The sequence below is a fragment of the Schistosoma haematobium genome, chromosome 1, assembly GCF_000699445.3.
Source record: "Schistosoma haematobium chromosome 1, whole genome shotgun sequence".
In the NCBI taxonomy this organism is placed as follows: Eukaryota; Metazoa; Platyhelminthes; class Trematoda; order Strigeidida; family Schistosomatidae; genus Schistosoma; species Schistosoma haematobium.
The window spans coordinates 79,421,122-79,449,107 of NC_067196.1; the positions used below are offsets into that span (position 1 = coordinate 79,421,122).

General features: G+C 31.2%; 1 protein-coding gene across 1 annotated transcript; it reads left to right on the forward strand.

Moving 5' to 3' along the window:
- Window positions 1-884: 884 nt before the first annotated feature.
- On the forward strand, window positions 885-25,205 carry LHX6 (LIM/homeobox protein Lhx6; the record flags this gene model as incomplete). The annotated part of the gene is made up of 6 exons (XM_012937372.3): window positions 885-890; window positions 3,135-3,502; window positions 5,333-5,670; window positions 20,348-20,865; window positions 21,404-21,905; window positions 24,307-25,205. 6 exons carry the CDS (start codon window positions 885-887, stop codon window positions 24,654-24,656), a joined length of 2,082 nt encoding a protein of 693 aa, XP_012792826.2. The 3' UTR covers window positions 24,657-25,205.
- Between the last annotated feature and the right edge of the window lie 2,781 nt (window positions 25,206-27,986).

The following is a 27,986-nucleotide window of genomic DNA, read 5'->3' on the forward strand; positions in this document are numbered from 1 at the left end:
TATAATTAACGAATATTTAATGAAATGTAACAGAAATATTTTGTATTATTATTTTGATATTTGCTTTATCACTTTTAGGCGAAGTATATATACATTAACAAGCTTCTGTCTATTTCGTGCATATTCATTCCGTGTGCTTAACCCACATATATACAACATGTATGAACAAATAACTATATACATATATATATATATGTACAGGCATCTATCCACAATAATCTATTCATCTCCTTATTTTCCAAATCTGAACATTTTAAAACAGTAGGAACTACTGATTTTTACTTTCTCCCCTTTTCAGACCTTTTTCTTTTTATCAAATTAGGAGATACTAATATAAATCCACACTAATTTAACCTATTCATAGAAAATCGAATAAATCTATGAAATTCTGAGAGAAAGGGAAGGATTTAACATTCTTTTATAGAGTCATTTTTCAGGCTATTGTTATTCTATTGAATACTATTAATCAGTATATTAAGACTATGAAGAAAAGGGTTAGAGAAAATCTACTAAAACAACCAACCATATCTAACTATTATAATAGTTAAAGCAAACAAGTGAAAACAGATAACCAGCAAGGAAAAAAAAGGTGGTTATATTAGCTTGATAAACTTTCCCCTATATATCCTTGTCTAATTTAAAGCTTATTTATTGGAAGAAATTCTATGTTATCATAGCTTAGAATGTAATAAACGTTGTCTACAAATTTCAATTTTCTTCTTTTTTTTGTCTGTATATACCTAAATCCATAGATGTTTTTATTCTATATTCAAGCACCTTAGAAAATGTCTTATAAAAGTTCAGTTTATGTTTGTTAAAGATTTAAAGAAAAGAAAAAAAACAATAATCCAATGTTTCTTGATGTTTATTGGCCTATGAATGGAATGAAAGTAAATCTGTCCTATTTTCATAAAGTTTTCTATGGTTAAGTGGAATAATATTCTTTTTTTTTGGTTTCTCAAAATTCTCATTTAGTTACTAACATTATTTATATCTATTCATTATCATTGGTAATTGAATCCTGTGAACTATGTTATCTGGAGACGATAATGTAAGTGTATTATTATCAATAATGGCTTTATTGGATATTATATTTTGGTACAAGATAGAATTCTCAGGACAAAGAATTTCGACAAGTTTCTTACACAAAAAAACCCAAAAAATCTGTAACTGTACAACATTTCGAATTAGAAACATGTTTAAGAATATAGGTTATTGACTAGATTAACTCTAACAAACTTTGTCACAGAGTATACTTGCTAAGTAAGGTATTATAGGACTTTTATACTTTTGCTTGCGTGCATGGATTTTCATGTAGTTACGTCTTGTTCTACCAGAAGATATACAAGGAGAAAGATATAAGTGAAGGGGACGGTTAGTATCTGGTAAGATAACACCTACAATGAGTTTGAATGACTTTAAATGTCTATCCACAACCATATTAATTATGACCTCGAAAGATTCACCATACACCTTGCTAACTGCCTTCAACACTCTCCGCAATACAGCAAAGTCTTTTCTCAAGAGCCCGGGAAAGAATAATGGAGAACAGTAAAGAATAATAGGTAATATGCAAGAACTGACAAATTGTAAGAGTAAATGACGAGTAATCCCAAGAGCACGCAATCTCTTTATGTAGTAGGTCAGACGGAAAACCTTCTTTGATAACAATAAAACGTGGGAAGACCAAGATAGATCAGAGGAAAAGGTAACACCAAGATAATTGACCTTCGATACTGTGTTTATCAATGAGTCTCTAATGGTACAAACATTATAGAATTCCAAAGTGTTGTATAGTTTATCTTATAATCAACAGTACACATTAGCCTCTTACATTTTAATATTATAATTAATTCTAGTCGGACTATTGAATTCTTGTAAGTAGTTTTCATTATAACCAAAAATCCGTTGAAATAAAAGATCATTCGAGTATAGCAGTAAATCTTCTTATATTATAAACTGAGATTAAATTATCAAATCTTTTATTGATAGATATTGTAGTTTTTATATAAACAAAGCAATTAATATCAAAAAGTACTCTGTAATTATCAGTGAAACTGAAGGCCCTAGGTTCGAATCCAACGAGCGGGATCGTGGAAGCGCACTGCCGAGGACTTGCATAATAGGACGAAACAGCTGTCTATTACTTCCAGGTTCTCTAAATTATGGTTTAACATCAATCATTTCATGATCTCAATCAAAAACTCTGTAATTAACTAGAATTTACATATGGTTAAAGTCTAAGTTTTCTTATTGTTAGTGGTATTAATCGCACTTGATGATAAACCTTTTTTTCTTCTATAGTTTAAACATGTGGGCATAACTTTTTATATGACATTTTAAGTTTCTTAAGTTTCATAGTATAATAATAGTGATATTGTATTCTATTCTTCGTGTTTTCTTTGTACAGTATATTGATTATAATGATAAAAGACTTTCGTAACCATATTGAATTTCTCAAATTAATCTTATAAATGTATACTGTTAACAGTTAACTTTATTTACAGATTAGACGTGGAAATAATTTTAAATAACTTGAAACCAAGCACTTTTACATTACATTTCTCTCTATTTGTATTATTATATTATCACTAGTTGTCAAGATGAGACTATAATCTATGAACAACCTTTAAGTGACTGTAAAGAGACCTTGAGAATGTCCATTTACATACTACATCTAAATGAGTGTTATAAATCAGTGTAAAGAATTAAGATTATTATTTTAACCTGTAATATTTAGAGTTAGAAATTATATATGTAGGGTTTTCATCATAAACCAACATCAGCTATAATACTAAAACTTTATTTAACGGAAGTATAAAACCCATTATCATAAATCTGATTGATGATAATCTCACCAATGTCAAACTCATTAAAAAAAGAAAGAAAAATTATTTCTTATTGCTTGTTTTCTATTTTACTGATTGAGACCATGAACCAATTGATATTAGATCATGAATTGAAAACCTGAAAGCATTAGACGACCGTTTCATCCTATTGTAGTACTCCTAAGCAGTACACATCTACGATCCCGCTCGTGGGATTCAAACACACGACATATTTGTCTCATGCCCAAACTCTCAATCCATAACTTCATAATCTCTACAACCCTATATATATATTTTTAATTTTAGAAACATAATTCTAAAGAATTATATCCAAATGAATTACAATGTAAAGGATGTAATCATCAAATTCATGATAAAATATTAATTTATTTAATAAAAAAAGATCAATTATTGAATGATATTAATCAAAAATCAATAAATGAACAAAATCAATATAAAAAACAATTAAAATTATCATCAAATTTATTAAATTCTAATTTTAAAAAACTTAATTATTATTTCAATGAATTGAATCATATGAATCAATCTATAGAAATTTATCATATTAATTGTTTTAATTGTTATGAATGTGGTAATTGTTTAACACTGAACAATAATGAAAGATGTTGGATATATCAAGAGAATAAAATTATTTGTATGAATTGTAGAATAAGGTAAGTAAACAATATAAATGGTTTATTATATATTGTACATTCAATGGAGTAGTTCACTGTATTTGATTACATGTTTGTTTAACTATACTAAGAGTAAATTCAACAGTTCACCTGGTAATTTGGTCCAAGCTTAGACCATTCGCTGAAAGTTTACAAATACATTTTTCCTTTTTAATGTTTTACATTAAGTCGTCGCCAACATATTGTGAAACTACACTGGAAGGTGTTTACGAACTTGAATATATAAATTCCTAGAATATGTAGTAATACAACTTGTTCTACAGGAGTAGTTGAGTTGATAGATATAGAAAGAGGTGGCTAGTTTAGACAATTTATTTTTCAACCTCAGAGTGATCATTGAATGTATGGAAAATATTCATTGTGGTTTACGTGTATTAAAAGTTCTTTGAATTGATTTGCTTAACTTGAGTCTTAACGTTTTATTTGGTACATCACCTCTGAATTATAAGCGTATATATAGAGGCTTTTTATTTAAAGTTGGGGATTCAGTTGTAGAATTGTAGAATAAAGTAAGTAAATAATACTAATAGTGTACTATTGTAAATTAATAGTTGTTTCCTTAGACAAAAATTCTAAGCACAATAGAAGGATATTGAAACTGATATGATTGTAAAATCTAACTCAAAAAGATGCAATAGGATGGAAGTTGTCTATTTGATCTCTAAAATCTACATGTATTTTCATAGGTAATTTGTACCAGTGATTCTAAAAGAATATTTCCAATCCATGGGGAGAGAATTATTCATTGCTTTCTGTTTCAACGGTTCGTTATCTGAACTCAGTTTTAGATAAGGATTATCTTCAAAAGTATACAAATTAGGATATTCAAAATGTATTATACATTTTTTTATCCCAAAATTTTAATTCACAGCCACTAGATTTCTTATAACATTGTTAGGTAGTTCTTGAAGAAAAATAGTTGATATACTGAAGTCCTTCAAGGTGATTAACAAACAATCAAACTCCAACCTTTTGAAATTTGCCGAGGCAATAGCAATCGAACGTCTAAAACCAGATCTATGCATACAAAAAGAGACAGTAATAGATCTTACTTTACCCTGGTAACAATACCCCCTCCTTTTTATTCATTTATTTCTCTATTTATTTATTGCGTCATTACTCCAACTCTTTTAAATTACATCATACATAACTGAATGATTTCAATTCATATTTTCTTTATTACCATTCATCTATTTTCATGAGTTCTAATCACTGTTTCAATGTTCTGGAACTTTCCCTCCCAAACTCTATTTATTCGAGACAAAATTTTATGACCTCACTAACTCTATCGGAATCTTCACTACACCATGATACATTTATTCATCTTTAATCACCCTCTTATGTATAAATATGTCAATACCTGTAATAATGTTGAATTTCAAATATTTTAGGTTGTAAGCAGCTGATGAGAACCTAACAAAATAAAATGAATTCATATTATTCTGCACCACTCTTTGTTCTTGCTCTCTTTGAAGAATAGTTTCGTTTATACTGTATATTTTTTTGTTTTCTTCATTGGAAAAACCGATATTTTAGTAATTATTTTGAACTGTAATAGTTATTATCAAGAGTAATGAGATAATATTGATTATTTAAACTTAAAGCAGACTGATAACGTTAACTCCCTATTATCAATCGGTTCGACATTAGGAAACCGGTTGTTCATTCTGCCGGTTATTTTAAAAAGTTAACATTTGACCCACAAATGTTCATCACCATTATATATATGTATATAATATAGCTCGCTTATTCCAGTGACAGTTGAAGATGATTCTCAGTTCCTTTTTTTAAAAAAATTACATTTGATAGATATAAACATTGTGGACGATGTCGACTTCAAGTACCAGAAGATATGAAAGTTCACAAATTAAATCGTGTACCATTTCACACAACATGTTTCACATGTTTCCAATGTGGTCGTCAATTACATCAAGGTGATAAATGTGGGATATTCAATAATGATGTATTATGTTATGAACATTATATGACTAAATTTTTATCATGGAAAGTATTAAATTTAGACACAGATTCAATAACTAACATGAATCAAATAGAACCTAGACAAATGGATAAACTACAACAATTTCCATATGATCAAGAAAATTTTTCAATCAATATGAATGAAACAAAAATTGATCGAAACTTTAGTAAGTTTTCTCTTTTTCACTTGATATAATAATTCATTGCAACTAAGTTAATTGTATGCATTTTACGACTTTAATATTTGGGAATTTCTTTCTATGTTCATGTAAATACATTTATGAACAAAAAGTACATTCTTTATGTCTTTATGAAAGTTTCTAGTATGTAGAAAAAATGTGGGCCCAAATTCTATACATCAAAATTTGAAATTAAACCAGTCAAAGTTAGACAAAAAATTAAAACCCGGGAAACACTGGTGCACCATTTCCTCCTTGTATTCCACGACCCTTCGGAGCAGGAATCGGATATGGAATTTTTGATCCTACGAGCAAATTCTCAACTTCCTGTCTACTGAACTGAAATTCAATGTACATTGATGAGCAGTCTCATGACAGAACAAAACGACCATCCACTGTCACCATGTTTTCATTGGTTGTTTAACTCTATTAGATTCATGACATCAATGAAATTCAACAATCTCCACACCTCTATACTGACAATCAGACGTTTATTTGAATTTAACTACAAGCATATCATCCATTTATTATTGAAAATTTAATTTTAAGTTAAATTTAATTTCAACAATAATTTTGCATACTACATAGATTGAAAACTACTATAGAGACAGATAGTCAAGTAATACACTGTTTAACAATGTAATTTATAAATCGACATCTTTGTGATTTCATACACATAGTTCCCTTTATCATTTTGTAAAGAGCAAGAACAAAGTTTCTAGCTGAATAGCATGGTTGACATTAAGTAACCGGCCTATATGATTCCCTACCACCCCTTTTAAAAAAATTGTGGGGTGTGAATGAAAAATTTAGGTATCATTGATTGGTGGACTTGTTTTGCAAGTGTGTGCTCAAGTGATAATGAACAAACATTTTGTTACCTTTAATAATTTTGTGATTGGTCGTAAACTGTTCATCTTTGTAATCTGATTAGAAATCACAGCTGGAGCTGTGATTGGATACCAGAATTTTCATTTTTTACATTTGAAATTTAATGATAATGAATAATTTTTTTGTGTAATCTTAGTCTTGAAAAAATTTAGACTTTTGAAGAAAAAGACACCAACTTAATTGCATTACCATGCAATCCTACTGTTAGTGAATGTGTATTGGGATCAATTTTTGTTTTCCGATCAAGTATACCTTGAATTGAAGTCGTTAGTTATCGGAACAGGAATAATCATATGTATCTCAGTAAAAGAAAGTTTTTGGGAAAAAGCATCTGTAAACCGGTTTGAATATTTGATAATAGTGATTACTGAATGAGGTCGGTAGTCAAATATTTAATACCAAATTAATAAACAAATTATCACCAAAGTGTGTGCATAGGCTTTTTTGTAACACACGGTGTGTTAATGGGAAAAAGAAATCAACATATCAATAAATCATCATGATAAATTACTGGTTGCAATATGTATAATTCAGGTGAACCAACCGTAGACGATCATTTAATGAACTGACTTTGACAGTATATGAAAGTAGTAATAAATTTTCCGAAAAAGATACTTAATATTTAGTAAAGGATTATTTTGTAAATGTTCATTCATAATGAGAATTAGACAACGTTAGATTTAAATGTGGTTAATTTGTAAAAGTCCATTGAAACGGTTTATTGTGTTCACTTGTAAATTATTTGTAGTTCTGTATTTTAAAATTAATTTTTGGTCGTAATAAAAACTAGTTTGTTTAATCAGTCATGTGTGAATATTGTTAACCGCCGTAATATGAAACCTGAATTATCTAGACATTATGAATGTAACCATTTTTGACAAGCATTTGAAATATCAGTTTCATGAAGTGTAAATGAACAAGCCTACGTCGTCTGACTGACTCAACAAATATTTATCGACTTTAAACGTATAAATATGAGTAAGGTCAACTGTATCAATGAACATTTACAATGCTATTAGTATTATTTATTTTCCTTATTATTATTATTATTATTATTATTATTATGTCAATTGACAAGATTCAATTCTTGTACTATGTATTTCATTGACACAAAATTTTTGCATTTTCAATTTTCCTATAATGCTTAGTCACTTATTGTGACTGAACACTTTACTGCAAATCATCCCGACCTTTAGTGAATGACCTTTTTAATTTGTAAATATATATATCGTTACAGATGTAAACGTTAACCATTGTTAACACATTACATTGTCAAATTCATAAATGTCATGCCTTATTTTTGGACTTTATAAAATAATAAAATTATGGACTAATAACTGTATAGTGCGATGATGAAGTTAAGGAAAACGATTGTTTCCTAAATTATTTTTGATTTTTGAATATTTTAAGGGAATATTTAACTGGTACAACGAGATTGTACCAGTCATAAATAGTTGATGAGGTGTGCAAATGAATACGGTGATATAATCAGTAGTTATGAATAACTATGGAGGCTTAGTTTACGATCAGACGTACTTCTTACGTACGCATAGTTCTGGTTTCAGGAAATTTTAATATTAAACAAGAATATGAAGTTCTTGTTTTGTGTATCTATGAAACGGATAATATTCTTATTTCTTTTTACACTTACTGTATGACCTTTTATCACCATCATCATTTCAATGATGATGGTTTCAACTTGTTTTCAAATGTCATTATTTTATTCCTAAATAAGTTAATTTTCTCAATTTCGTTTACTTCTCTATGAGCTTTAATCACATTCATCTTTGTAATTATCTTATTACATTCACTAATAAATGTCATCATAAGTTTATTGACCTAACGACAAAATTACGATTTTCACTCATTTAAAATATTCCTATTAAAATGTACTCAAAATGTACTTTTATTAGATAGTTTACAAATGTGTTACTAAAACATGAACGCTAATCACATTATTTTCAATATAAAATTACTAGATTAGTCTTCATTAGATGACAAAATCTTGTCTAAGTTTTCTTAACCTTTATATCTAATAAACGTTAGAAACAAGTTTACGAATACATGAACGATAATCGCTTTTCCACTATTAATCTCTAAGGGATATCTAAATTCATGAGACATTAATAAGTGCTTAATCACTTGACCTTTGCGGCGGAAAAGTAGTAGATAAAAAATAATGGAAATCAAATTGTGGGTGGCCCTGAAAAGGGCCTTTACTCGTTCTCGCGGTCGAACGTCATCACTATTAGTTTGTAATGGCGCCACAGATAGGACAGTGCACTGCTCGTACGTTCGGCGATGGGTCGTAGGCACAGAAGGTATGAAACATTGCTTCACATCTACAGAAAACCCAACCAACCGCAAAGCCCACCCAAGGATGTTATGTGAGCTTTCAATTTCCCGTAATCACCTATAGTGTACATTATAAATTGGCAAATTCCGTACCAGGAAGGTTCGCGTGTGAGAACACTTTGTACCGCATATTGCAGACATCTTGAGCGGTCAGACATTTCCCATAAGATTGGTAAGCAAAATTCCTGATGTGGAATGCAGCGGTACCGGAAATCAGCAGCGGTCTCACAGTTTCAAACTCCCATCCGTTAACCTGCGCATCCATGAATTACCCTGGTACCTCAGGGAATTGCACTCGTGATTGTGATGTACATTCCCACGTACAACAGTCCAATAGCCGTCTATAATCTTACAAAACATAAATGCTGGACATTGGGTGTTCATAGAAGCCCTTCATTAAAAAAAATTATAAAACAATTTACCAAATTACCTCCTCCGTCTAATACGTTGTGACGAACCGCTAGATCTTATACGCCCATTTCGCCAACACACAAATTTAATGTAGGATTTTTGATCTCTGCCAATATGCGAATCTCTCACTACATAATGACTGTAAGTCGATCTTTCAAAATTTGTGATAGTGGTCTTTAACGCTTCAACCGATGGAAACGCAACCAGAAACAAGGTAGTCAAAAAGACTTCCTCCATTTCCGTTACGTGGGAAACACCAGCGCTCGTACTCGGCACGTTACTCTGCTCCATAATGACGATTGAGATTGTGCTTCGTCGACAAGTACTGATAATTTATAACAATTTTCAAGACATAACTAACCAATTAAATCTAATTTTGGAACTAGCCATTTCATTGGACGAAACACGGGATGAAAAATATTGTAATTTGGGGTTGGAAAATTTTTTTTAAAAAAATGGCCGGTCGGACAATATTATTCGAATAGCATGAATTCATTTTTATTTGGTTGGTTCTCGTCAGCTGCTTACATCCTGTGATATTTAAAGTTATAATTACATAATGAGTTTAAATTACTTACATGAAAGAGTTTGGTTGGAAATTATATTAAAGACATATTCGTATAGTATAGAAAGGGTGTAAATAAAATTAATAGACGGTTGACATTAAGTAACCGGCCTATATGATTCCCTACCACCCCTTTTAAAAAAATTGTGGGGTGTGAATGAAAAATTTAGGTATCATTGATTGGTGGACTTGTTTTGCAAGTGTGTGCTCAAGTGATAATGAACAAACATTTTGTTACCTTTAATAATTTTGTGATTGGTCGTAAACTGTTCATCTTTGTAATCTGATTAGTTGAAATCGAAATCACATCTGGAGCTGTGATTGGATACCAGAATTTTCATTTTTTACATTTGAAATTTAATGATAATGAATAATTTTTTGTGTAATCTTAGTCTTGAAAAAAATTTAGACTTTTGAAGAAAAAGACACCAACTTAATTGCATTACCATGCAATCCTACTGTTAGTGAATGTGTATTGGGATCAATTTTTGTTTTCCGATCAAGTATACCTTGAATTGAAGTCGTTAGTTATCGGAACAGGAATAATCATATGTATCTCAGTAAAAGAAAGTTTTGGGAAAAAGCATCTGTAAACCGGTTTGAATATTTGATAATAGTGATTACTGAATGAGGTCGGTAGTCAAATATTTAATACCAAATTAATAAACAAATTATCACCAAAGTGTGTGCATAGGCTTTTTGTAACACACGGTGTGTTAATGGGAAAAAGAAATCAACATATCAATAAATCATCATGATAAATTACTGGTTGCAATATGTATAATTCAGGTGAACCAACCGTAGACGATCATTTAATGAACTGACTTTGACAGTATATGAAAGTAGTAATAAATTTTCCGAAAAAGATACTTAATATTTAGTAAAGGATTATTTTGTAAATGTTCATTCATAATGAGAATTAGACAACGTTAGATTTAAATGTGGTTAATTTGTAAAAGTCCATTGAAACGGTTTATTGTGTTCACTTGTAAATTATTTGTAGTTCTGTATTTTAAAATTAATTTTTGGTCGTAATAAAAACTAGTTTGTTTAATCAGTCATGTGTGAATATTGTTAACCGCCGTAATATGAAACCTGAATTATCTAGACATTATGAATGTAACCATTTTTGACAAGCATTTGAAATATCAGTTTCATGAAGTGTAAATGAACAAGCCTACGTCGTCTGACTGACTCAACAAATATTTATCGACTTTAAACGTATAAATATGAGTAAGGTCAACTGTATCAATGAACATTTACAATGCTATTAGTATTATTTATTTTCCTTATTATTATTATTATTATTATTATTATTATGTCAATTGACAAGATTCAATTCTTGTACTATGTATTTCATTGACACAAAATTTTTTGCATTTTCAATTTTCCTATAATGCTTAGTCACTTATTGTGACTGAACACTTTACTGCAAATCATCCCGACCTTTAGTGAATGACCTTTTTAATTTGTAAATATATATATCGTTACAGATGTAAACGTTAACCATTGTTAACACATTACATTGTCAAATTCATAAATGTCATGCCTTATTTTGGACTTTATAAAATAATAAAATTATGGACTAATAACTGTATAGTGCGATGATGAAGTTAAGGAAAACGATTGTTTCCTAAATTATTTTTGATTTTTGAATATTTTAAGGGAATATTTAACTGGTACAACGAGATTGTACCAGTCATAAATAGTTGATGAGGTGTGCAAATGAATACGGTGATATAATCAGTAGTTATGAATAACTATGGAGGCTTAGTTTACGATCAGACGTACTTCTTACGTACGCATAGTTCTGGTTTCAGGAAATTTTAATATTAAACAAGAATATGAAGTTCTTGTTTTGTGTATCTATGAAACGGATAATATTCTTATTTCTTTTTACACTTACTGTATGACCTTTTATCACCATCATCATTTCAATGATGATGGTTTCAACTTGTTTTCAAATGTCATTATTTTATTCCTAAATAAGTTAATTTTCTCAATTTCGTTTACTTCTCTATGAGCTTTAATCACATTCATCTTTGTAATTATCTTATTACATTCACTAATAAATGTCATCATAAGTTTATTGACCTAACGACAAAATTACGATTTTCACTCATTTAAAATATTCCTATTAAAATGTACTCAAAATGTACTTTTATTAGATAGTTTACAAATGTGTTACTAAAACATGAACGCTAATCACATTATTTTCAATATAAAATTACTAGATTAGTCTTCATTAGATGACAAAATCTTGTCTAAGTTTTCTTAACCTTTATATCTAATAAACGTTAGAAACAAGTTTACGAATACATGAACGATAATCGCTTTTCCACTATTAATCTCTAAGGGATATCTAAATTCATGAGACATTAATAAGTGCTTAATCACTTGACCTTTGCGGCGGAAAAGTAGTAGATAAAAAATAATGGAAATCAAATTGTGGGTGGCCCTGAAAAGGGCCTTTACTCGTTCTCGCGGTCGAACGTCATCACTATTAGTTTGTAATGGCGCCACAGATAGGACAGTGCACTGCTCGTACGTTCGGCGATGGGTCGTAGGCACAGAAGGTATGAAACATTGCTTCACATCTACAGAAAACCCAACCAACCGCAAAGCCCACCCAAGGATGTTATGTGAGCTTTCAATTTCCCGTAATCACCTATAGTGTACATTATAAATTGGCAAATTCCGTACCAGGAAGGTTCGCGTGTGAGAACACTTTGTACCGCATATTGCAGACATCTTGAGCGGTCAGACATTTCCCATAAGATTGGTAAGCAAAATTCCTGATGTGGAATGCAGCGGTACCGGAAATCAGCAGCGGTCTCACAGTTTCAAACTCCCATCCGTTAACCTGCGCATCCATGAATTACCCTGGTACCTCAGGGAATTGCACTCGTGATTGTGATGTACATTCCCACGTACAACAGTCCAATAGCCGTCTATAATCTTACAAAACATAAATGCTGGACATTGGGTGTTCATAGAAGCCCTTCATTAAAAAAAATTATAAAACAATTTACCAAATTACCTCCTCCGTCTAATACGTTGTGACGAACCGCTAGATCTTATACGCCCATTTCGCCAACACACAAATTTAATGTAGGATTTTTGATCTCTGCCAATATGCGAATCTCTCACTACATAATGACTGTAAGTCGATCTTTCAAAATTTGTGATAGTGGTCTTTAACGCTTCAACCGATGGAAACGCAACCAGAAACAAGGTAGTCAAAAAGACTTCCTCCATTTCCGTTACGTGGGAAACACCAGCGCTCGTACTCGGCACGTTACTCTGCTCCATAATGACGATTGAGATTGTGCTTCGTCGACAAGTACTGATAATTTATAACAATTTTCAAGACATAACTAACCAATTAAATCTAATTTTTGGAACTAGCCATTTCATTGGACGAAACACGGGATGAAAAATATTGTAATTTGGGGTTGGAAAATTTTTTTAAAAAAAATGGCCGGTCGGACAATATTATTCGAATAGCATGAATTCATTTTTATTTGGTTGGTTCTCGTCAGCTGCTTACATCCTGTGATATTTAAAGTTATAATTACATAATGAGTTTAAATTACTTACATGAAAGAGTTTGGTTGGAAATTATATTAAAGACATATTCGTATAGTATAGAAAGGGTGTAAATAAAATTAATAGACTGAATATTGTAAATATATACCCTATGTGAAAGAACATTCTACAACGTTCATTCTGATAACAGTTCAAACGGCTAGAAACAAGTGATTACATGATGAATAAATATTGATAGGAATATAATGAGCAGAGCTCAGCTGATAAAATAAGACTAATAATTTAGAAGATGGTTGAAGCAAAACCCAATGATGTAATAAATGCAAGAAAGAGTTTAAGGAAAAAAGAAAACAAATTTTAAGTTGCAGTGAAAGAATATTAGTCACCAAGACAAGGAGAGATTAATAATCGTCTCCTTTTGAACAAATAGGTCAGGTTTTTGACGCCTGGTGATTTGTTATTTTTACATAAATTTTAATTTTCATTATTTTAAATGGACTAAACTATTATTTTTCTCAGTATAGGGTTGTGTAGATTGTTAAGTTTTAATTAAAATCACAAACTGATCGATGATTACCAATGCAATATAGGAAAAATTATCTTTCATATTATAAAACTTATATTGAATCATAATGTTAGCTTTCTACTAAGTTAATTTTTATGAATACAACAGTTATTCATTTTATACAGGTAATCTTATCAAAAGTTTAGTGAAATGATGTTAAAGAGTGAATAGACACAAAGATAAAATCGTTCAATCAATTTATACTATATAGATTGACGTAGTATTCAAAGTAGTTACTAATCAAAGCATGCAATGAAAGCATATTCTACATAATTTGAAACGAATATGCATTCTGGCAATTTTGTGCTTCTTTAACCAATATATATATATATGTTCGGAAATTATTGTTTCAAAGATTTTGAGCAACTCTTAGAAAGAAGGATGGACTCTGAAGTCTTCAAACTATCAAACCAAGTACAATGAATTGGATAAGTAGATTAAAGTAAGGTACAGATATTCAAAATACTAAGGAAATTATCAGATAAAAATTGAATAAGCAAAAATAGATGGTGGCTAGCAGTGAAATCCAAAACATGTGTTTTCTCCCACCTGGGATTCGTCAGTTGGATGTACCTGTATCCCAAAGTTAATGTTCACTCCGTGACTCGAAATTAATACCGTTTGCTTCGATTGCCATCGCGCCATCCACTTACCTACTGAATCTTGGTAGCAACTTGCTTGTGTAGTGGAGTGAAGTTGAAATTCAATTGGTGTTGTTTACCTGAATCTTCCGATTGTTGGTTAGGACTGCAATTGATCAGTCTCTTATTGACATATATGCATCTTGTGAGGATTGTCTCGATATTACCGTAAATCCTAAAGTGATCATTACAAATGAGATGCAAACACATCCAGATGACGAGTCCTAAATAGAATGAAACTCGTGTCCTGGATTCCACTGCTAGCCACCATCCATCTCTGCTTAACATCCTTATGAATTAAAGCAATATAGAACCAGTCCACACAGTATGCACCTATGCCAATAAGAGAATGATCAATTGCAGCCTTAAACAACAATGCAAAGATTCAAACAAACAATACAAAATAAATTTAAAAATTGTATAGTTTTCAAATGAATGACTTTAAAACTTACATTTACTACTTTTCACAATCAATGTCATAAATGATCACTATGAATTCTAATAGAAAAACAAATGATATTTTTATAATATATTTTTCGCATTGTAGTATCAGCCGTAATTTCAGTGAAATTTTAGAGCCAAGTGATAGCTAAAGATTTTCTTTATAATTTTTCTTTGATTAGTCTATTTGATCTGTCTATTTCTAATTCAATCTGAATATCATTCACACGTTTTAAGCAAGTATTATTCACACAATTTGGGATTTAAACATTGATACCAAGATTATTAATAAATTCTCAAGTGAAATATTGTCAAGTTGAAAAGATGATCTACGAGAACTATATTAGTTCATTGTTTTTAGTGCGGTAACCACTGATTTTCATACTATATGGGGATGAGTTCGAACGTGCACTATTTCAGTGACAAAAATATTGTACTATTCACAAGTAAAAAAAAACAATACTCCTGTCTTCATAAATCAGAAGGGGTTTGTGGAGATTTTAGAAATTTCACAGATTGAAATCATGAGTCAATTGAAGCTAGACCATCATGAAAAACCTGGAAGCACTGGACGGCCGTTTCGTCCTAGTATAGGACTCAGCAGTACGCACCCACGATCCCGCCTCCCACGAGACTGATAGACCCTAAGTTCGAATCTCGTGGGGTGCGGGATCGTGGATGCGCACTGCTGAGTCCTATACTAGGACGAAACGGCCGTCCAGTGCTTCCAGGTTTTTCATGATGGTCTAGCTTCAATTGACTCATGATTTCAATCTGTGAAATTACTTCATAAATGAAGAACTAGAACCATAATCAAAGTTCAGTATTTTCATTCAACAAAATCTTTGAGTTACAATTACTTTCTTCAGTTCTTATGATACTTTTCTATAGTTTATAGAAAATTATAACTTAGGTTCAGCATGAATTGTTCACGAGAAGTCATATTTTGAAATACTGTCACAATATTGATTGCTCACAGTTAACTAGTAACTGGTTGAATGGCACATTCATGTCTAAACAGATATTTTTTCTAATTCAAAACAGAATAACGAATCTGCTAAGGTGACATAACTCACTGCATTTTTAATTCTTCTAAAATAAATTTAAAAATAACTAAATTTTCTATCTTTGTCAGTAGTTAAGCACATGTTTATTCAGTATGGCTTGAATCACAATGCGTATCTGAAGCTGATGTTACTAGTGTGTTCAACAAACTGAAGTAGATAGAACAAGACTAGTACAGATTCGAGTATATTAACCATATCCCTTAAAATAAATCAGTGTTGTCTATTTTCATTCCTCATGGTTAATTAGAGACCTTTGATGAATAGGCTCATTATATAAACAAGATGTATGAATCAATAAAATCTATTGGAATACCAAACACCGTAGAGTTAATATAGGGAGCAACGGTTTGCATAATTATACATAAATTAATATATTTGTAATATCCCAATGAGTAGAAAAATTAGATTTTCTTATGTTTCGTGACTCAATGCAAGCCGCTTCCTCAGTGGATAAATAATCAAATCAAAAATCAATCCAAGTCTAAGTAATACAGAAGGAACAACACAAGAATATAATGTGTGATCCATCAAAAACAGGTTTGAACAAGTCAATCAGTTTTTTAAAAACGAAAATTGACAAATCATATAGTATATTTCAAAATTAAAGATTATCTTAATGTAAACAGTATTTCTCTTGCTATGTTATACAGTACATTAAAATGTATATATATACATGGTGTATAGACTTTAATTACTCATTAGATTTGTGGTGCGTGCTACTTATATTGATATAAGTAGTATGTGACGCAAGTCAGGAATGTAATGTCAGACAGCAGAAGATGGGGAAGATCAAGAAAGGAAGAGCGGGACTAGAAAGCAATAGGTATAGAAATGCAAGAACAACGAAGTTCGAGACAATTATTGAACATTTTGCAAATTAATTATTATAGTATGGTTTTTCTATTTTACCAAGTGACTTTGTAATTTTGTGCTGAATGTAAATCGATTGTCCCCACCCGTGTTCTGTTCACTACAGATTGATTTCAAACAGTTTGTACTTTATGACATAGTACTGTATCCCAATTGTTATTTGAATGAATTGTTTGATAATTACTGTAACTATATTTTTGATAAACTTTTGTTCTCTGTGCTGGATGGTTTGGTCGTGGAGCTTCCATCGTTCTTCTGAGCGACATGGGGACACACATTCGACTGCAAAAATGTGGAGATTTCGGATGGAGGAAATTTAAAAAACAACAGAGAATTTTTAGAAGTTTGGCACTGAGGTCAATCAGCAATCAACAGCCACACTGAAATCGATACAATTTATCAACTAACCAGTAAAATTATGGACAAATATAGGACCAAGAATCAAATCAATGGAAAATGCAATCAAAAGAAAGAAGTAAATAATGACAGGTTAAAGGTCAACAATAACTAATCAAGATCGAGGTCTACAGAACAAGCTGTGAGCCAAATGTCAAGGAATTCGAACTCTTGATTTCTACCTAACTTTTATGGTGAGGATGTCGTTTAGAAGAACAGTGAGAACTCCACGACCAAACCATCCAGTTCAGAGAACAAAACTCCATCAAAATCATCTACCTGAGCTACAAATCTTCTTCACTGTAACAATATGTTAATATTTGTTTTGGAAATTGGAAATTATACATTCAATTACTTATTTACTTACACCTGTGACCCCCCATTAGAGCATAGGCCTCCGATCATCATTCTCCAGCCCACTCAGTCTTGAGCCTTAATAATACATTTGGTACATAATATTTTATTTTACTATGATTAATGGACTGAAATTAGCTTTCGTAATCCTTATACCAATATAAAATTCTTTGATTGAAACTATAATAGGAATACACAATCCTGTTTAAATTTTGAGGTTACTTTATGGAATAAATGATTAAGATGACCATTAAAAAAAAGAACTTCTTTGAAAGCAATCAAGAATAATTAGATTTCTGTTCTCTTTATTTCTAGTTTTTCTAGAGCTTAGATCTTTTCATTAGACTGAGTAAAAATAATACCTGTTATTCTTATATTTACAAATTACAAATTTCAATAATCCTGTAATGTCGGTTGCTATGCTAATCCCACATAGCTTATTCTGGCTTCTGGACAAACCAATTTATTCATTCTACTTAAGTCACATTTTGTTTCTGGATCACAGATTCAGTGAAATATACGTATTCGAAATCCAATCTCGTATTTGACTTATTTAATTCCGTTATTCATTAACACGGATTAAGTCGATAATTATATTCAAAGATAGACAACATGTGTATTTCAATAACATTCGTTCGATCTAATTGAAGTCAGATATATAGGTCCACTGAAACACACACGAATTTTCAGGTGGATAACAAGTATGATCATTGAATAATACGTACTTATAAATAATCCGGAATCTAAATAAGCACATATCAATATCAAGGTTGGATTTGATAGTTTAAAGTAAATTCAAAATTAGGTAGGAAATTAATAGTAATTAACATTTTTTTGGATATCCAAATAACTAGAAATATATATGAAATTTTATATGAAACTCCTATGATCACTGACCTTTAAAATACCATCATACTTTGTGAATGAAATGTTTTAAATTTCAAGTAAGATCTTTTTCTCCTGAAGCATTCTACAAGATGATTTTTCAATTGACATTTTGGAATCAAATAATACTTAGCTGAAGATATTTATTATAATCAATGAAGAAATGGGATACCGAAATTTCCTATGGATTCTCATAGTCAATCGAAACTTGATATCTATAAAGTCAATTAGTTTAAACTAACCCGTCTTTATATTTGTAAAATATATACCTGTATGAATGATTGAAAGATTCCTGTGATGATAATAACTGAGATATAGCAAAGTCTTAGTTAATCCACGAAATAATGTATGACAAATTTCCAAGGTGTAAAATGTCAGTCATCTATTTTTATACTGAGATAATCATAAATAATAAAATAATTAATATCAGAAAGGCTTTTTTGTGGATATTATAGTAAGTTTAATAGTTGAAATCATGAATCAATTGAAGCTAGACCACCATGGAGAACCTGGAAGCATTGGCTTGCCGTCTCATCCTAATGTGGGACTCCTCAGAAGTGCGCATCCAAGACCCCGCCTAGCGAGATTCGAACCCAGGACCTATCAGTCTCGCGCACGAACGCCCAACCAATAGATCACTTAGCCGGCATCCAACGGTGTTCAATGTCTAGCTTCAACCAATTCACGAAATTGCGCCACCGTACACCATTGTCTTCAGTGAGTTACTGTCTCACAACAGACCCGGTTGAACTCCACTGATCACTGCTTTTCACTAAAACTCCTGGAAATATCTCTTGAAGCCAGTCCAGTGCTTCCAGGTTTTCCATGGTGGTCTAGCTTCACTTGACTCATGATCTCAAATATTAAAATAAAATAATAATTAATAATTTTTCAAGCTTTTAAACTGATTCACCAGTTATCAGCTAATTTGTTATATTTACACTCCCTGCACTTAGATGATTTCATCCACGTATAAGCATTTAATGTGATACATGGACTGTTATATTCTAACGAAGAATACATAAATGATAACTGTTAGAAATTATTTATGGACTGTTATTATATATATATTATTGCACAACTATTAAGTAACTAGATTACATATATTTATATTTTTGTTATTACAAACTTTCATTTGACCCATTGGCTACTATTATACGATTTACTTTTCTTAAGTTATGCCCAGTTTATTAGTTACAATCTCTTACACTCACAGCCATTTTTGGATTGATCTTGTATAATTATTATTTTTCATTTTATGGTGTGATGTGGTCTGGTCTGCTTGTGTATAAGTTACATATGTCTGAGATATGCGACTCATATTGCGGAGACTGATATTTGTGTTTTGGACTGAACGGGCTAGGTTAGTCAGAGAGCTGCTATCTCAGAGAATTAATAAGAAATCAGAGTTGACTCAAGGCTGTTAGGGCTGGTTAACGTGTCATTAGTTTAGCATAGGGACAGGGTCATATAAGTCCTTATTCTAATTGGCGATTTAGTCACGTGATATTCGATGGGGCTTAGGACAAAACACAGACGAGTAAATTTTTGGATAACTGTTAAACTTTATTTAAAGTTATTGCTATAGCAGAAATAATGATTTTAGAAATTTTATGAAATTTCATACTAATATAGTGGTATTTTCAACTTCTTTTTTAACCTTTGATTATACTAGATCAAGATCATATTCATTTACCTAATAATAGACATAAAGCAGATAGAATAACGATGATGAATGCTAACTGTAGTACATCGTCTACATCTCTGTCTTTTAATCAATCAAGTGAAATAACGGAGAGTTTCTTAACTTCATCAAACTATCCAACATTAAATAATCTACAGAGTATTTCAAATATTTCATCGACAACAACAGCAAAATTTACATCTGTGAATTCAATAGAAAATTGTCAAACTACAGATAATTGGTGTTCAATCGATGAATCTATGCTTAATGAAGAAATTCTATTAAGTAATGGTGATATCTCTATGACACTGACTGAAAATGGTCATTCAATTGATAGTAGTACAAGTAGTAATTGTAGTGTACATTCAAAATCAAAACGTATCAGAACAAGTTTTACACCTGATCAATTAGCAATACTTCAAGCAAATTTTGACATTGAAGCTAATCCAGATGGTCAAGAGTTAGAACGTATTGCTGGTATGGCGAAACTAAATAAACGTGTTACACAAGTATGTAAACGTTTTGTTAAAACAAGTTTTTATTTATTTATCAGTATTTTATAATTTTATTCCATAATCAATAATCTCTATCAGTATCAAGTCATAGTTAATAATTCAATAACAATTAAATGATCATAGATAATATCATGTTAAATGAGTTAAGCTATTCAGTCATGGCGAGCAGATCTCAAGCCAGAACTGTTCCTATGTAGCACTAACCAATATACCCTAACTTTTATGGAAAAGAACATTTTGATAGGTTTGGATAAGTCTAAGTAGCCTAATTACTCATGACTACTTCTTCTTTCTGGTTGATTTCATCCTTAGTATCATAACTGATAACTTTAATGTACCATATATATTTTTTATGGTTATAATTTCAAATTGATGCTAGGTGATATGATTTTCTTTGGTACAGTGACTTAATATTATGAGCCAACAAACACTGGTGTCTTTGTCATAAATAATTGTACGTATGAAACGTTTTGAAATATCATCTTGGTGTTGTTTATCAATTAAGACTTTAGCATTTGTTTATTGATTTCAGGTATGGTTTCAAAATGCTAGAGCACGTAAAAAGAAGATTGAATGTCGTGGTACACTTGAGGGACAACATGATCAAATAGGTTTTAACAATTTAACTTGCTGTTTAGCTGATTCTATGGGAATAGAAGAGTTCTATGATAATTCTAAAGAGAATATACCTTCAATGAATAGTATGGGTGAAGGACTTCTGTCAACTAATGATGATGGAATGAATTCAAATCAAATTTATGAACGGGAATATAATTGCAAGTCTGATTGCTTCAATGAATTAAATCATATTGCTAACAATGATAAAAACATCAGTAATGAAAACAAGATGGGGAAAAATTTGTCACATTTTCATTTTCGATCTGATCCAGTGTTTATTAATGATAATAATTTGACATCGAACGGTAATGAATCTAACTTTTCAAATAGTAATAACACTATAGAGCATGATTTTATTATGAACAGATTGTTCTCCAATCCTAATTCATTTGGAAAAATACCTTTTTCTTCAACAAGTAAGAAGTTATCTATTTAGACAGTTTATTTGACCAAAAAATTATTTAGTTCACTATTAGCTTGAAGTAAAAATAGTTAACTACTTAATTGACGAAAAAGTCAGTCAGTCAGTAACAACGTAGAACTTCGTACGTACGTACATCAGTTCGAGTTGCCATACCACAGTAGCACAGAGATGCAGTTGTCAATTCAAATCCCGTAGTGGTAGAGGTAGTAAGAGTATAAGCAGTAATCGGAAATATTAGTGTTTGGAGATGTTATTTAAAGAGTATAATCCAGTAAAATAAATTTGGGAAGAGAAAAAAGAGACAAGGAGGAATCAGGAGATTGGAATTTGGGAGAGCACAAAGAGTGTATGCACCTGCGCCATTGCAAACGATTTTGAGCCATGTCATTCAGGGTCTCTAACCATCGGGATTGACGAAAAAAGTAGCAAGGAATTGATTTGTTTCTGAATAACATTGTTTTCTACCGATATACGAGTTTATTCGATCTCATTTGATATTCGTGTATGATACATTGACTTCGCACTTCTCAGTCATCCGACTGTTAGCTTTGTATGCAATGAAAAATTACGTTCACCACAAGCGATTGGATTATTTCCGTCAGTTTTCCAACTTAAATCCTACAAATTCACAATATTTGTGATAAGACGAGCCTCATCGTTCTTGGTAGATAAAAGAACATCAGATTATGAGAAAAGGTATTGTGATGTAAAACTAAATCAGATTACTTTGAATTTTACATGTATTTGTATGAATCTATCAAAAGTTGGTATTATTGTGTGATTTATCAATAAATGTACTAACGATCATAGATCTTAGCAGATCATCTGAAATCTTACACTTACTTACTTACATACATCTGTTACCCCACGTTGAGCATAAGGAGTGAAATCTGACAGATTTATATAAAACCTTATTTTACTGTAACTAAACTGCATAAGCAGTTCTCCTTCATCTAATAACCAGCAACAGCTAGCTGTAAGTATAGCTCACCACGTATACTAGTAACCATACATACAAAAAGAGCTTGTGGTTAGCTAAGGATTCGTGTAAAATCCACTAGCGATTATTTCTTTGAACATAGAAAAACAGTGTGAATAAAAATTAGGATGAGCGAAACAGGGGGGAATTTTATTGACAGAACGGGTAACAATATCGTTACATCTGAATAGGTATAGATTATTTTACCTAACAGAGCAATTTTGAGCTTCTCTTTTCGAAATCAGTGAAAAGAAATACAGAGTTTATGTTTCAAGTTATTACCTTTTTAATCTCAACAAGAATTTAAAATAGATTATTTCAACCATCTACTTGGTGAAATGACACGGCTGATTTAACCAAACAAGGGTTTAAATTTGATCAAATCGAATTGATCTTACAAGGTTTTGGTTCATACGGATTTTCTGTATTGTATACAGTACCTGTGATCACCATTTCTCTTACTTTAGTTGTTGATGGAATACATATCAAGTACATATATTGGAAAACCACCAGTATAAATCAGATATATTTTATCTTTCCTATACACTATTGTTTTCCTATAAAAGATAATGTTAGGATGTGCAGAAAAATATACCAATAATTATCATGTTAAGTCTAATGATGGCCTTGGACTTTAAATGTACACTCCCTATTGGTCGATATTTATTTCACTTGTTAAATACTGTACAAATGTTGTTTTTATTTTATGGTACGATGTGGTCTGGTTGATTGGTATATAAATAGAGTATGTCTGAAATATAATGATTCGTATCTCAGAGGCTAAGACTTGCGTTCTGGACTCAACTGGCTGGGCTAGACAGGTAAGCGGAACCAATCGAGACTCTAGGCCGTTCATTACGTGTTTACGTGTCACTGGATCGATCAATAAAACGCTGCGCATCTAACCTGCAGTCCACACGTTACAGCAGATAAATAAAGATTTATCATCAAATACTATCAACCTGATATTGATGATAACATTGATCTTGATAAGGAAACAGGTACCGTAGAGTATAATAGCTCAATAAAAATATCTGAAGACGTCGGTAATATCCATAGTTCTGATTAAATAGTTTTGATAAAAAGGAATACAGCCCTTTGTTAACTTATTAATGAATGTGAATGAATGACTATCAATTATTTTTCTTCGACTCCCTTAATATATATATTCTTTAAACGAATCTAAATAACACGAACATTTTCAGATATCTTTCCGACTATCCAATCAGGCATGTAGCGTAGAACGTCATAACTTAAAATGATTCTCTCTTGACAATTTTTACATAATCAGCAAGTTTTTCAGGGGTAAATTGGAATGACAAACAAAGATTTTCCACACATTAGTTATCTTTTCTTAATTTTATGTTTTGATAGAACTTCAATTTACACAGTGAAATCTCCGTTTTTATTATAGATGGACATTGTGTTTCGTTATCTGATACAACTCCTCGCGAATGTGATCGTCTTGAAAGAATGAATCCTATGAAGGATTCTTCAGTGACTAAGAATGATGTCGCTACTATTGGGATGAATAATCACGGCGTTCAAATCAATAATACTACATCTATAAATGTTAGTACCGAAGATGTCGTTACGTTTGAAAATATGAATGAATCAATTCGTCCACAGAATTCTACACCATCAGCACGGTGTACCGTTAGGCCAAATCTATTTACAGATCAAAATATGGTTGACATTATTCCACCAAATTATCGTTTATCAAATAATTTTTATTTTCCTGCAATTGCGTTACCAACTAATTGATTTACCTATGACTGAATATAAACATATACATTACACCTTTATCCTAAATATACGGCCATTGGTTCGGATAACACAGATGAAAAGCAATTAAATGAAACATATATACAAAATAATAAACAGAATAAATATGATATTTAATCTTTTTGATCAGCTACATTTCTCGTGGAGTATTCATTCATACATTTTGTTTTATACTCTTTACTACTAATAAACAAAAAGTAGTAATAAAGTCATGTTATAATTTAGTCTCATACAACACAATTATAGTACTTTGATCTGAGTTTTATTGAACACAATTAAACTAACTAAAGTTTGCCTACAAATTAAACGTATGTTTTTCATTTAATACTGTGGTGTATCCTATTTAAACGGTTTGGTTTTTTTCTTTGTGTTATATTGATGTAAGTGTATGAAATACTGCAATTCAATCGTTTCAACAAAATGATTAAATAGTCATTACTTTAATTCTAGTCACTTGCTTGTTTAATTTTTCAAGTTGTGCTGTTTACAAATAAACCTATTACGCAATATGGCAAAGCGTATATAGAACATAAACGGTAGATATCCGCCTATATTAAAATTATTAGAAACTATATTAGTGTTAGTGTAAAAACCTGACTTTTGTGTTTATATATCCGTAACTGAACTCTAACTACCCTGTTGGGAACAAGGAACAACATTGAGAACCTTGTTTCTTTGTTTTAAGAAACCATAATTTACATTTAATGGTTTGACATCTATTTTTATTCTTACTTCCAATACCGATTTTAAAACTTTGTTGTCTTATGTAACAGTATCCTGGAACCATCATCGTACTTATTTATAGAACATATTTTAGGAGCCTTAATCCCAGTATTTCAATTGATTTAGGACAATCACTTGATTTGCGCGACGCTCAAACATCTACTTAAAGGTTGTGCATAAGAAAAAGTAGTACTTACGTTTCAGAATACTCTTGGTTGATAAATTACTTATGCGGCAATTTTGCGATTAATAATTTAATCTGGAATAGGTTTGACCTGATAGTATTGCAGTAAATTCCATGCATATTCTATATTTTAGTCAGTAATTTAAACTATTTAAACAATCCTATTGCATAACTGGTGGAAAATTAAAATCTATTTAATCAAGAACATGTACTTTTAAATAACATTATTTACTGAATCTATAAAATGATATTTAAAGATAAAAGTTTATTAGAAAATAGAATACAACTAAAGTACAAGGTTATCAGAATTTTCATGTTTCATTAGTTTATTTCAGTAATCGATATCATGAACCAATTGAAGCTAGACCACCATGGGAAACCTGTAGGCACTGGACGGCCGTTCCGTCCTATTGTGGGACTCCTCAGCAGTGCGCATCCACGATTCCTCCTTGAGAGATTCGTACCCAGGACCTATCAGTCTCGCACACGAGCTCTTAACCACTAGACCAGTGAGCTGGTCGGCATCCACCGGTGTTTGATGTATAACTTGAACCAATCCACGAGATTGAGCGACACATCCACCATTATCACCAGTGAGTCACTATCTCACGACAGTCCCGGTTGAACTCCACTGGTCACTGCTTCTCACTAGAACTCCAATCACTAGTGAGCATATATTGATTAGTATCAGAAGAAGTTTTATGGAGATTGTAGTAATTTCAACAGTTGAAATCACGAGTTAATTAAAACTAGACAACTTTCTTTGTAAAGACTTCTGATGTTTTATGGTGAGCATATATATATATATATATATATATATATATATATATATATATATATATATATATATAGTCTAACAATTCGGTTTGAAAAAATATATATGTGGCTCAATCTTTTGTGTAATTACTTTTCACCCAATAAAGATGATTCCGTATGACTAAATGAGTTAGGAAATTCTATTACATAAATTATAGTATAAAACTAACAATAATATCTTCGTTTACATTTGCTTTACGATTCATCCTGATATTCGGTTACATTCATACAAACTGATAACTTGTTAACACACTAAACAATCACACATGAAAATCATACATCAGATACATCATTTGCATATCTTCTTTGAATTGTCTCTTAGTAGCTTTATTATTCCTTCATTCCTGTTGTTATCCTGATTGCTTTCAGCTTCCTTCTCTTCTTTCTTCATTTCAATCTTCTAGACCTTCTGCACTCAGACATTTCACTTCCTACTAATAGTAGTAGTAGTAGTAGTAGTAGTAGTAGTAGTAGTAGTAGTAGTAGTAGTAGTAGTAGTAGTAGTACTAGTAGTAGTAGTAGTAGTAGTAGTAGTAGTAGTAGTAGTAGTAGTAGTAGTAGTAGCAGTAGTAGTAGTAGTAGTAGCATAACGAAAAATATTCATAAGACATTTTACATACGGTACCATCATGTATGTTGAAAGTTTGGAGCACACAAAATGAATCCTGACATTATGGATTATATTTTATTATTTTTGTATAATAACATCTTATGAATTACAAGGCCAATGGTGTTGGATGAATACTGATGTTCAATACGAAAGTGAAAAAACAGATACACCTATGATGTGACTTCTGCTCTGTATATTATCACTTGCCTCACTCATACTGCAGTAATGAAACAGATGGCAAGGTCCATGAATCTTTAAAAAAGATCTATGTACCAACAAAAATGATCGACAGTAAGAAATATTTAATCATTGTAATCCGTTTTTGGTGACTAATGCAAGTCATAAAATTGTACACAGCGAATTTGAGCCTTTTATTCCAACTATTCCAGTACTCAACATTTATTATTATTATTACTACTAAAATGAGGGACAAGTGCATCTTACACGTAGAACTAAATCCGTTAAATATGTATAAATCGTTAAAATTTGTCAATTAAAATCTTGAATTCTATTCACCAGCTTCAGTTCTAAATAAAACTTTTCCAACTAATACGTACTAGTTTAAAAGGTAAGTTTCAAATGCCAAAGCTTTGGGTTCGGTGAGCATTAAATTTAAATGAATTTTATTTTGGTGGAGTTTTGTTCTCTGAGCTGGATGGTTTGGTTGTGGAGCTTTCATCGTTCTTCTGAACGACATCATCAGCACAAACTTCAGATAGAAGTGAAGTGTTTGAATTTCTCCATATGTGTTTCACAGCTTGTTCTGTGCACCTCGACGTTGATTGGTTCTTGTTGACCTTAAATTTGTCGTTGTTTACTTCTTTGTTTTGGTTGTGTCTCCCATTGTTTTGATTTTTGCTCTTATGTTTGTGCATGATTTTTCTGATTGGTTGATAAATTGGATTGATTTCAATATGCTTGTTGATTGCTGATTGACCTGAGTGCCAGGCTTCTAAAAATTCTCTGGTGTTTTTAG